The sequence below is a fragment of the Squalius cephalus genome, assembly GCF_949319135.1.
Source record: "Squalius cephalus genome assembly, chromosome: 16".
In the NCBI taxonomy this organism is placed as follows: domain Eukaryota; kingdom Metazoa; phylum Chordata; class Actinopteri; order Cypriniformes; family Leuciscidae; genus Squalius; species Squalius cephalus.
In genome coordinates, this window is record NC_137137.1 from 945,001 (window position 1) to 957,695 (window position 12,695).

Genomic DNA, 12,695 nt, shown 5'->3' on the forward strand with positions numbered 1-12,695 from the left:
CGCCTCCAGGCACGACTACGCCGTATGACTGAAGAATCTTGAACGGATTATGAATAATAACTGAGTTCAGTTTCAGGACTCACGGCTCCTCTCTCAAACTTGTTGCTGCTGCTCTCAGACTTGCTGAGCTTCCGTTCTCCGGTGTCTCCCAGATCCCCGTACACCGTCAGGAAGACGTTAGCATCGGTTCCGGCACCGTACATGTCGCCCGTTCTCACCGTTACTGTGTACGTGTGAGCTGAAGAGAGAGGCAGAACACACACACACACACACACACACACACACACACACACACACACACACACACACACACACACACACACACACACACACACACACACACACACACACACACACACACACACAACATCAGCGCTGGTGTGTTAGAGATGAACACCAATCTGCCTCAGTAACACAATCAATCAGCCTCAGTGACTACTTTGTTAAGAGGAGCTGTCAATCACAGCTGTCAATCATGACATCACATTCCCGTTTTTATAGAATCAAATAACTAACTAACTAAGACCAAACTTATTTAAAAAAAACAACTTAAACTTAAACCAGCATGATAAAAACTACCAAAAATGACAGAAAACATCTTTGGAAAAAACTTATTTGAAGTATAATTTGATTGTTTAGTTTCCATCGCGTCCCATTAGACTACATGGGGAGGGCGGGGCTTATGACTTATACTGGGACCAGCCACCAGGGGGCGATCGAGACGCTTCGGCTTCACTTTTCAGCACTTGTGCGGCACCAGAGCCCGTCTACGGAGAGCCTGGCCACTCCCTATTGAGTCCTATTGTAACGAATTGTGGTTTGTAGTTCCACCAGAGCTCCTCTGGGGGCGATCGCCCATGAGTGCAGAATGAATGGGAGTCTATGGGGCTAGACGGCTAAATGTGTCTCTTTCACCCGATTGCCGTTGAGAAATCTCAGATTTGATTGTAGGTTTTGCAAGTTCAACATGGGTTATAGGTCGAAAGTTGAATGAACGAGTACTTATGTCCTTTCGATTTCTTACAGGTTGAGTTGTTGTTGCCCATAACACGCTAGCATTCTGCTAATGAACGCTGATTGGTCAGTGAAGGACTGATTACGACCAGAGATACTGCTTGATGGCATCGTGTGTATTTTCGGCGTGGTCTTTTAAAGGGGTCATATAATGCCATTTTTGTACAAGCTAATATGATTCTTTAGGGTCTAAATTAAAAGTTTGTAATATACTTTAATTAAAAATTCTCATTAGTATTGTAAGAAAACACTAATTTTACCTGGTCAAAAACAGCTCTGTTTTCAGCACGCCGTTTCAGTGCATGTGTCTTTAAATGATAATGAGCTTTGCTCACCCCGCCCCTCTGTTCTGTGGGTACACCGTATCTAACACAATAACCACGTGTTATTCGTTATAAACGTGTGATTATGAATTATATTGAGAACGTCGTACATAGAAAACATGCCGTAATGTACCCTGAGTGTAAACCTTAGACGCATTCATTGTGAAGCCTGCAGCAAGGTTTGCAAATTTCGCAAAGATTAATATAAATACTAATATAAAGGTTAATAAAACATTACACTCACATCTTCTGGAGGTTCAGCAGTAACACGTTGGTACCGATCCGTTTTTTCTCGTTTGTAAAGCTGTCTGGTGTGAAATGATTTGCGTAAACATGAAAGCATGGACGATCGTGGGGAATCCCCGTGAGGGAATCCCCGTGTCAATCCTTTGGGCATATCGCTTCAAAAACAAAACTCAGCCACTGCATCTTCAACGGCTCAGATTTAGGAACATCCAAATGACTGCTGTGTTCCTTATTACATCTAAGAACAGAACACCACAATCGCTTAGACGCCATTCTACTCCAGCATATCAACAATGGCGGACTACTATGACGACGGCTGTCACAGCTCGCTCAGGGCGGGTCTTGTGTTGAAACACGGCTGTCAATCACAATCGCGGGAGGGGCGTACGATCTTATGACGTCACAATATCGAACGGCTTGATTTTATAGATGGTCAAACATATATGGAGATTAAAACAAAACCACTGGATGGATTTTAATCATGATAGGATGGTTGTGTACAGGCACTGCCAACAGACATTTCAGTGCAATCAACTTGTAAAAGTGCATGTACCATTATATGACCCCTTTAAAACAACAAAACAAAAACTCTTCTAGCACGTGTATTTACCTGTGTCAGCTGTGTTGTGTGTTTCCCTGTGTCAGCTGTGTTGTGTGTTTACCTGTGTCAGCTGTGTTGTGTGTTTCCCTGTGTCAGCTGTGTTGTGTGTTTCCCTGTGTCAGCTGTGTTGTGTGTTTCCCTGTGTCAGCTGTGTTGTGTGTTTCCCTGTGTCAGCTGTGTCGTGTGTTTGCCTGTGTCAGCTGTGTTGTGTGTTTACCTGTGTCAGCTGTGTTGTGTGTTTCCCTGTGTCAGCTGTGTTGTGTGTTTCCCTGTGTCAGCTGTGTTGTGTGTTTCCCTGTGTCAGCTGTGTTGTGTGTTTCCCTGTGTCAGCTGTGTTGTGTGTTTCCCTGTGTCAGCTGTGTTGTGTGTTTCCCTGTGTCAGCTGTGTCGTGTGTTTGCCTGTGTCAGCTGTGTTGTGTGTTTACCTGTGTCAGCTGTGCTGTGTGTTTCCCTGTGTCAGCTGTGTTGTGTGTTTACCTGTGTCAGCTGTGTTGTTGTGTTTCCCTGTGTCAGCTGTGTTGTGTGTTTACCTGTGTCAGCTGTGTTGTTGTGTTTCCCTGTGTCAGCTGTGTTGTGTGTTTACCTGTGTCAGCTGTGTTGTGTGTTTCCCTGTGTCAGCTGTGTTGTGTGTTTCCCTGTGTCAGCTGTGTTGTGTGTTTCCCTGTGTCGGCTGTGCTGTGTGTTTGCCTGTGTCAGCTGTGTTGTGTGTTTCCCTGTGTCAGCTGTGTTGTGTGTTTCCCTGTGTCAGCTGTGTTGTGTGTTTACCTGTGTCAGCTGTGTTGTGTGTTTCCCTGTGTCAGCTGTGTTGTGTGTTTGCCTGTGTCAGCTGTGTTGTGTGTTTCCCTGTGTCAGCTGTGTTGTGTGTTTGCCTGTGTCAGCTGTGTTGTGTGTTTACCTGTGTCAGCTGTGTTGTGTGTTTGCCTGTGTCGGCTGTGTTGTGTGTTTACCTGTGTCAGCTGTGTTGTGTGTTTGCCTGTGTCGGCTGTGTTGTGTGTTTACCTGTGTCAGCTGTGTTGTGTGTTTCCCTGTGTCGGCTGTGTTGTGTGTTTCCCTGTGTCAGCTGTGTTGTGTGTTTCCCTGTGTCAGCTGTGTTGTGTGTTTCCCTGTGTCAGCTGTGTTGTGTGTTTCCCTGTGTCAGCTGTGTTGTGTGTTTGCCTGTGTCAGCTGTGTTGTGTGTTTACCTGTGTCAGCTGTGTTGTGTGTTTGCCTGTGTCGGCTGTGTTGTGTGTTTACCTGTGTCGGCTGTGTTGTGTGTTTGCCTGTGTCGGCTGTGTTGTGTGTTTACCTGTGTCAGCTGTGTTGTGTGTTTGCCTGTGTCAGCTGTGTTGTGTGTTTGCCTGTGTCGGCTGTGTTGTGTGTTTACCTGTGTCGGCTGTGTTGTGTGTTTGCCTGTGTCAGCTGTGTTGTGTGTATCCCTGTGTCGGCTGTGTTGTGTGTTTACCTGTGTCAGCTGTGTTGTGTGTTTCCCTGTGTCAGCTGTGTTGTGTGTTTACCTGTGTCGGCTGTGTTGTGTGTTTACCTGTGTCAGCTGTGTCGTGTGTTTCCCTGTGTCAGCTGTGTTGTGTGTTTACCTGTGTCAGCTGTGTTGTGTGTTTGCCTGTGTCGGCTGTGTTGTGTGTTTACCTGTGTCGGCTGTGTTGTGTGTATCCCTGTGTCGGCTGTGTTGTGTGTTTACCTGTGTCAGCTGTGTTGTGTGTTTACCTGTGTCAGCTGTGTTGTGTGTTTGCCTGTGTCGGCTGTGTTGTGTGTTTACCTGTGTCGGCTGTGTTGTGTGTTTGCCTGTGTCAGCTGTGTTGTGTGTATCCCTGTGTCAGCTGTGTTGTGTGTTTCCCTGTGTCAGCTGTGTCGTGTGTTTGCCTGTGTCAGCTGTGTTGTGTGTTTACCTGTGTCAGCTGTGTTGTGTGTTTGCCTGTGTCGGCTGTGTTGTGTGTTTACCTGTGTCGGCTGTGTTGTGTGTTTGCCTGTGTCAGCTGTGTTGTGTGTTTCCCTGTGTCAGCTGTGTTGTGTGTTTACCTGTGTCAGCTGTGTCGTGTGTTTACCTGTGTCAGCTGTGTTGTGTGTTTACCTGTGTCGGCTGTGTTGTATGTTTACCTGTGTCACGTGTGTTTGCCTGTGTCGGCTGTGTCGTGTGTTTGCCTGTGTCGGCTGTGTTGTGTGTTTACCTGTGTCAGCTGTGTTGTGTGTCGGCTGTGTTGTGTGTTTACCTGTGTCAGCTGTGTTGTGTGTTTGCCTGTGTCAGCTGTGTTGTGTGTTTGCCTGTGTTAGCTGTGTTGTGTGTTTGCCTGTGTCGGCTGTGTTGTGTGTTTACCTGTGTCAGCTGTGTTGTGTGTTTACCTGTGTCAGCTGTGTTGTGTGTTTGCCTGTGTCAGCTGTGTTGTGTGTTTACCTGTGTCAGCTGTGTTGTGTGTATACCTTTTCGTGGAGTTTCGTGGAGGGGTGAGGTGTCTAAGACACAACATCTAGCTACTGGAGTGCCTCAGGGCTCAGTGCTTGGACCACTTCTCTTCTCCATCTACATGACATCACTAGGATCTGTGATTCAGAAACATGGTTTTTCCTATCACTGCTACGCTGATGACACACAACTCTACCTCTCATTCCAGCCCGACGATCCGACGGTAGCTGATCGTATCTCAGCCTGCCTGACAGACATTTCTGGCTGGATGAAGGACCACCACCTTCAACTAAACCTTGCGAAGACAGAGCTACTCGTGGTCCCGGCCAACCCAACACTTCACCACAACTTCACCATTCAGCTAGACTCGTCATCCATAACTCCATCTAGATCAGCCAGGAACCTTGGTGTGGTAATTGATGATCAATTGAACTTCACAGACCACATTGCAAGAACTGCCCGGTCATGTAGATTTGCCTTGTACAACATTAGGAGGATCAGACCCTTCCTATCAGAACATGCTACTCAACTCCTTGTCCAAGCGCTTGTTTTATCCAGACTTGACTATTGCAACGCTCTCCTGGCTGGTCTTCCAGCTTGCACAGTCAAACCTCTGCAACTGATCCAGAACGCCGCAGCTAGAGTGGTCTTTAACGAGCCGAAAAGGGCACATGTCACTCCTCTCCTCACAAAACTGCACTGGTTGCCAGTTGCCGCTCGCATCAAATTCAAGTCACTGACGTTTGCCTACAGAACAACCACTGGTTCTGCTCCCTTTTACTTTAACTCTTTACTTCAGACTTATGTGCCTTCCAGGAACTTGCGCTCTGCAAGTGAACGGCGTCTTGTGGTGCCATCTCAAAGAGGCACAAAATCTCTTTCTCGGACCTTTACCATGACTGTTCCCTGCTGGTGGAATGATCTGCCGAACTCAACCAGAGCGGCTGAGTCCATAGCCACTTTTAAGAAACGGCTGAAGACACTTCTTTTTCGACAGCACTTGATCCAGTAATACTAACACTTTCTCTCTACTACTCTATTCTGTTCTATTAAAAAAAAAAAAAAAAAAAAAAAAAAATGCGTTTATTTAAACTGAGAAGGGTCATAGCACTTGCATTTTGTTGTCCTACTGCTAGTTTAACTGCTTCTATTGTTCTCATTTGTAAGTCGCTTTGGATAAAAGCGTCTGCTAAATGAATAAATGTAAATGTAATGTAAATGTACCTGTGTAAGCTGTGTTGTGTGTTTACCTGTGTCAGCTGTGTTGTGTGTTTCCCTGTGTCAGCTGTGTTGTGTGTTTACCTGTGTCAGCTGTGTTGTGTGTTTGCCTGTGTCAGCTGTGTTGTGTGTTTGCCTGTGTCAGCTGTGTCGTGTGTTTACCTGTGTCGGCTGTGTCGTGTGTTTGCCTGTGTCAGCTGTGTTGTGTGTTTGCCTGTGTCAGCTGTGTTGTGTGTTTACCTGTGTCAGCTGTGTTGTGTGTTTCCCTGTGTCAGCTGTGTTGTGTGTTTCCCTGTGTCAGCTGTGTTGTGTGTTTGCCTGTGTCAGCTGTGTTGTGTGTTTGCCTGTGTTAGCTGTGTTGTGTGTTTGCCTGTGTCGGCTGTGTTGTGTGTTTACCTGTGTCAGCTGTGTTGTGTGTTTACCTGTGTCAGCTGTGTTGTGTGTTTACCTGTGTCAGCTGTGTTGTGTGTTTCCCTGTGTCAGCTGTGTTGTGTGTTTGCCTGTGTCAGCTGTGTTGTGTGTTTGCCTGTGTCAGCTGTGTCGTGTGTTTACCTGTGTCGGCTGTGTCATGTGTTTGCCTGTGTCAGCTGTGTTGTGTGTTTGCCTGTGTCAGCTGTGTTGTGTGTTTACCTGTGTCAGCTGTGTTGTGTGTTTCCCTGTGTCAGTTGTGTTGTGTTTCCCTGTGTCAGCTGTGTTGTGTGTTTACCTGTGTCAGCTGTGTCGTGTGTTTACCTGTGTCGGCTGTGTCGTGTGTTTGCCTGTGTCAGCTGTGTTGTGTGTTTGCCTGTGTCAGCTGTGTTGTGTGTTTACCTGTGTCAGCTGTGTTGTGTGTTTCCCTGTGTCAGCTGTGTTGTGTGTTTCCCTGTGTCAGCTGTGTTGTGTGTTTGCCTGTGTCAGCTGTGTTGTGTGTTTGCCTGTGTTAGCTGTGTTGTGTGTTTGCCTGTGTCGGCTGTGTTGTGTGTTTACCTGTGTCAGCTGTGTTGTGTGTTTACCTGTGTCAGCTGTGTTGTGTGTTTACCTGTGTCAGCTGTGTTGTGTGTTTCCCTGTGTCAGCTGTGTTGTGTGTTTCCCTGTGTCAGCTGTGTTGTGTGTTTGCCTGTGTCAGCTGTGTTGTGTGTTTACCTGTGTCGGCTGTGTTGTATGTTTACCTGTGTCACGTGTGTTTACCTGTGTCAGCTGTGTCGTGTGTTTGCCTGTGTCGGCTGTGTTGTGTGTTTACCTGTGTCAGCTGTGTTGTGTGTCGGCTGTGTTGTGTGTTTGCCTGTGTTAGCTGTGTTGTGTGTTTGCCTGTGTCGGCTGTGTTGTGTGTTTCCCTGTGTCAGCTGTGTTGTGTGTTTCCCTGTGTCAGCTGTGTTGTGTGTTTCCCTGTGTTAGCTGTGTTGTGTGTTTCCCTGTGTCAGCTGTGTTGTGTGTTTACCTGTGTCAGCTGTGTTGTGTGTTTCCCTGTGTTAGCTGTGTTGTGTGTTTACCTGTGTCAGCTGTGTTGTGTGTTTGCCTGTGTCAGCTGTGTTGTGTGTTTCCCTGTGTCAGCTGTGTTGTGTGTTTGCCTGTGTCAGCTGTGTTGTGTGTTTCCCTGTGTCAGCTGTGTTGTGTGTTTCCCTGTGTTAGCTGTGTTGTGTGTTTACCTGTGTTAGCTGTGTTGTGTGTTTGCCTGTGTCAGCTGTGTCGTGTGTTTGCCTGTGTCAGCTGTGTTGTGTGTTTCCCTGTGTTAGCTGTGTTGTGTGTTTCCCTGTGTCGGCTGTGTTGTGTGTTTACCTGTGTCAGCTGTGTTGTCGATGCCTCGAGAGAAAAGAAAGTGCAGAGCTGAAAGCACCAAAGTGACTGAAGGATTGCCGTAAAGCAGTATCTCTGGTCGTACGATGTGTATGACGTCATGGACATTTTAAAAGACTTTTTAAAGCAAATAAGTGACTCTACATTTACATTTACATTTATTCATTTAGCTGACGCTTTTATCCAAAGCGACTTACAATTGCTATATATGTCAGAGGTCGCACGCCTCTGGAGCAACTAGGGGTTAAGTGTCTTGCTCAGGGACACATTGGTGTCTCACAGTGGATTCGAACCCGGGTCTCTCACACCAAAGGCAGGTGTCTTATCCATTGCGCCACACCACCACTCTAAAAAATCTAACACCCAGCAATGTGTAATTTCTTTGCATCTCCTTTCGAATTCAACATTCAAATTACTAGACAAAAAATTATATCCTGAGAAAAGTGGATTTTGAGGGGTTTAGCGCCATAGACCTCCATTCATTCTGCACTCGTCCTGTGAGCGCCCTCATGTGGAGCCAGAGTGGAACTGCAACCGGTTCAGAAGCCGGAAGTTCACTGAGAGTGGAAGTCCTCCACTTATTAGACATTCTCTGGTGTCAGTGCTGACGTACTCTCGAGAGCGTCCTCCACCTCGATCTCGCTGTGTTTGAGCGTGCCGTCTCTCAGAAGCTTCTCCGTGATGATGTCCGATGGCACCAGCTCTCTCACAGTCTCCCCGTCGTCCTCGGACCGGGCCAGCCAGCGCTCGCAGGGGAAGATGGTGGTCTCCGAACCCTGGACAAACACACCGCTCACAACACTGATCTTCTCTAATACTGATAGATCTAACCTGTTAATCTTAAAGGAGTAGTTCACCCAAACATAAAAATTATCCCAAGATTTACTCAGTTTATAGGCAGGTCTTCTTATCAGATAAAACAATGATCAACCTCAATACGTTTTTAATGCACATTTATGAGCGTTTCCATCCAGCGATGTCCCAAAATTTGCATAAAAATAGGCGGGTGGAAGCGTAGCCTAACTTAAGTTACCTTTCCTTTTCTTAAAAGTCTTCTGATTTCCACTCTGTCCAGATGCCAGCCGGGGTTCGTCCCTTTGTTATCATGTCCGATGCGGATCTTCTCGATGATGTCTCCAATGTCTTCCAGCTTCGCAGAGAGACACAGAACAACACCGACTGAGACTTAATCATAATGGACAACTAGATAAAAAAAAGTTTGTAGACAAGCTTTAAGTTGGCTTGAGAAAGCAGCCAGAAAGTTTGAAGTAGATTTAGTTTTACTTAAGTAGAAGTTTTAAAAGGCAGAATTTTTAAGAGATAGATAGATAGATGCTAGGGTGATTGCTAGGGTGTTGCTATGCGTTTAGTAGGGTGCTCTGGGTGGTTTCTAGGGTGTTGCTATGCGGTTGCTAGGGTACTTGGGGTGGTGGCGGCTAAGGTGTTGCTATGCAGTTGCTAAAGTATTCTGAGTGGTTGCTAGGGTGTTGCTATGTGGTTGCTAGGTGAGTGGTTGCTAGGGTGTTGCTATATGGTTGCTAGGGTGTTGCTATGCGGTTGCTAGGTATTCTGAGTGGTTGCTAGGGTGTTGCCATGCATTTGCTAGGTTACTGGGGTGGTTTCTAGTGTGTTGCTATGTGGTTGCTATGCAGTAGGGTGCTCAGGGTGGTATTTATGGTATATTATTTGTATTTACTATAAATTATTTATCCGTGCACATCATAATTATTGTGTTAAATTCATGTTCCTGGTGATCTTGAATCAGAATAAGTTCCTCTTGCAGCATCTCTCCTCTCCTCTGATGATGTGGGCGGGGCAACCTGTCACTCACATGAGATCCACCAATAGCAAACCACAACCATCCAATCAATTCCCCACAGACAAAATCAAGCCCCGCCCACATTAGTTATTGTTCCAGAAGCGTTTCACTCGGATATACGACACAATAGAGGAGAAAAGACCAGCTCAACTTTAACACTGATGGTAGACGCTCACCTCCACTATGAACATGTCTTCTGCTGATCTCTCAAATGCCAAGCGTCTCTCTCTCTTGTTGACGCACAGGTACTTCTGCTGCGTTGCTAGGCCCTTCTGACCGTACAGGACTATGAAGACGTTCGCGTCCGTCCCCGCGGCGAAGACGTCGCTCGTGAAGGTGGTTATCTCATAGGGAACGACTACAGGTGAAGGACAGGGTGAACAAGTCAGTGAACATTATTCAGTCAGTGACAAACATCAGAAGGACCCCCCAGCTCGTGAACAGAACCAATCAGAGTTGAGGCGGCAGTGCCTGAAGTTAACGATGAACTTGGTGGAAGAGCAGGAGACTGACTGACTGACTGACTGACTGACAAAATGTCGGGGAAATAAAACATAAATCAGGGAACCAGAAACGCTATGAAAAGAAGGAGAGGGAGGCCAGGAGAGGTGTTGTATCCCAGTCGATCAAGACGTTCTTAAAGACAGGTTGTATTGTTATTTCGCTGGGAATAAGAAAACTACCGTCTACAGTCTGCCGGTCCTGTCACTCTTCATCATCGGCGCGCACCACAATCCACCGAATGATTACGTGGTCAAAATCCCTGTCTTTTACACTATTGTAAATAAAGTCACGACGTATTGCATTATGCACCGGACCTGCCGGCTGATGATGTATTTATTACATCAAGAAAACACGAATACAACACACTGCACTTGAATGAATAAATTATAGTGTTATTTAATAATATTACCAGTTCCATATTATATTTATTAAAAAAATAAGACAATACATTACTTTATTTTTTAAATTAGACTGCATTCTTGTCAATTTCTAAATGTTTACTTTTTGATTTATGAATTATAACAGATTAATGGGAAAAACACATTATTTTGCTGTTACTTTTTTTAAATTGGTTTTATTATTTAACAATTTCTTGCTTTTTGTTAGTTTTTATTAGTTGTAATTTTTATATAAACATTTAACTTTTAAAATAAAGGTTTTACAACAACATCACCATCTTCTGTTATATGTGCGCCTCCATGCTCATCCATTGTACAGTATATGATATTGGTGGAGGGTGGTGGGGCCCACATCAACATTTTTGTTTCCTCTAGCTACAGCCCTGGCTGGACGACTCACAGAAAATGTGCTTTTAATGTGATTTTAAACCATTCAACTGTTTTCTGTGCTGCAGGCGTGTGTAACAGTATATTGGATCCGTGAAGCTCTTAAAGTGACAGCACTAATATTCCTGCTTCCTGCTGCCGTCTCTATAGCAACACTAATATTCCTGCTGCTGTCTCTATAGTAACACTAATATTCCTGCTGCTGTCTCTATAGTAACACTAATATTCCTGCTGCCGTCTCTATAGTAACACTAATATCTCTATAGCAACACTAATATTCCTGCTGCCGTCTCTATAGCAACACTAATATTCCTGCTGCCGTCTCTATAGCAACACTAATATTCCTGCTGCCGTCTCTATAGCAACACTAATATTCCTGCTGCTGTCTCTATAGTAACACTAATATTCCTGCTGCCGTCTCTATAGTAACACTAATATCTCTATAGCAACACTAATATTCCTGCTGCCGTCTCTATAGCAACACTAATATTCCTGCTGCCGTCTCTATAGCAACACTAATATTCCTGCTGCCGTCTCTATAGTAACACTAATATTCCTGCTGCCGTCTCTATAGCAACAGTAATATTCCTGCTGCCGTCTCTATAGCAACACTAATATTCCTGCTGCCGTCTCTATAGTAACACTAATATTCTTGCTGCCGTCTCTATAGTAACAGTAATATTCCTGCTGCCGTCTCTATAGCAACACTAATATTCCTGCTGCCGTCTCTATAGCAACACTAATATTCCTGCTTCCTGCTGCCGTCTCTATAGCAACACTAATATTCCTGCTGCCGTCTCTATAGTAACACTAATATCTCTATAGCAACACTAATATTCCTGCTGCCGTCTCTATAGCAACACTAATATTCCTGCTGCCGTCTCTATAGCAACACTAATATTCCTGCTGCCGTCTCTATAGTAACACTAATATTCCATAGTAGTAACACTAATATTCTTGCTGCCGTCTCTATAGTAACAGTAATATTCCTGCTGCCGTCTCTATAGTAACACTAATATTCCTGCTGCCGTCTCTATAGTAACACTAATATCTCTATAGCAACACTAATATTCCTGCTGCCGTCTCTATAGCAACACTAATATTCCTGCTGCCGTCTCTATAGCAACACTAATATTCCTGCTTCCTGCTGCCGTCTCTATAGCAACACTAATATTCCTGCTTCCTGCTGCCGTCTCTATAGCAACACTAATATTCCTGCTGCCGTCTCTATAGTAACACTAATATCTCTATAGCAACACTAATATTCCTGCTGCCGTCTCTATAGCAACACTAATATTCCTGCTGCCGTCTCTATAGCAACACTAATATTCCTGCTGCCGTCTCTATAGTAACACTAATATTCCATAGTAGTAACACTAATATTCTTGCTGCCGTCTCTATAGCAACACTAATATTGCTGCCGTCTCTATAGCAACACTAATATTCCTGCTGCCGTCTCTATAGTAACAGTAATATTCCTGCTGCCGTCTCTATAGTAACACTAATATTCCTGCTGCCGTCTCTATAGCAACACTAATATTCCTGCTGCCGTCTCTATAGCAACACTAATATTCCTGCTGCCGTCTCTATAGTAACACTAATATTCCTGCTGCCGTCTCTATAGTAACACTAATATTCTTGCTGCCGTCTCTATAGTAACACTAATATTCCTGCTGCCATCTCTATAGTAACACTAATATTCCTGCTGCCGTCTCTATAGCAACACTAATATTCCTGCTGCCGTCTCTATAGTAACACTAATATTCCTGCTGCCGTCTCTATAGCAACAGTAATATTCCTGCTGCCGTCTCTATAGCAACACTAATATTCCTGCTGCCGTCTCTATAGTAACACTAATATTCTTGCTGCCGTCTCTATAATAACACTAATATTCCTGCTGTCGTCTCTATAGTAACACTAATATTCCTGCTGCCGTCTCTATAGTAACAGTAATATTCCTGCTGCCGTCTCTATAGCAACACTAATATTCCTGCTGCCGTCTCTATAGCAACAGTAA

The 12,695-nt window shown here is 45.0% G+C and overlaps 1 protein-coding gene across 3 annotated transcripts in view; it reads right to left on the reverse strand.

Annotated features, from left to right (window-relative positions):
- The window catches only part of loxhd1b (lipoxygenase homology PLAT domains 1b), a 69,685-nt gene that overhangs the window by 18,469 nt on the left and 38,521 nt on the right, over nucleotides 1-12,695 (reverse strand). For all 3 annotated transcript variants that reach the window (XM_079896511.1, XM_079896510.1, XM_079896512.1), the window contains 4 exons: nucleotides 9,566-9,747; nucleotides 8,604-8,720; nucleotides 8,184-8,346; nucleotides 84-238 (listed from right to left, as the gene is read on the reverse strand). In XM_079896511.1, coding sequence (XP_079752637.1) covers nucleotides 84-238; nucleotides 8,184-8,346; nucleotides 8,604-8,720; nucleotides 9,566-9,747 — 617 coding nt within the window. The remainder of the gene's footprint in view (nucleotides 1-83; nucleotides 239-8,183; nucleotides 8,347-8,603; nucleotides 8,721-9,565; nucleotides 9,748-12,695) is intronic.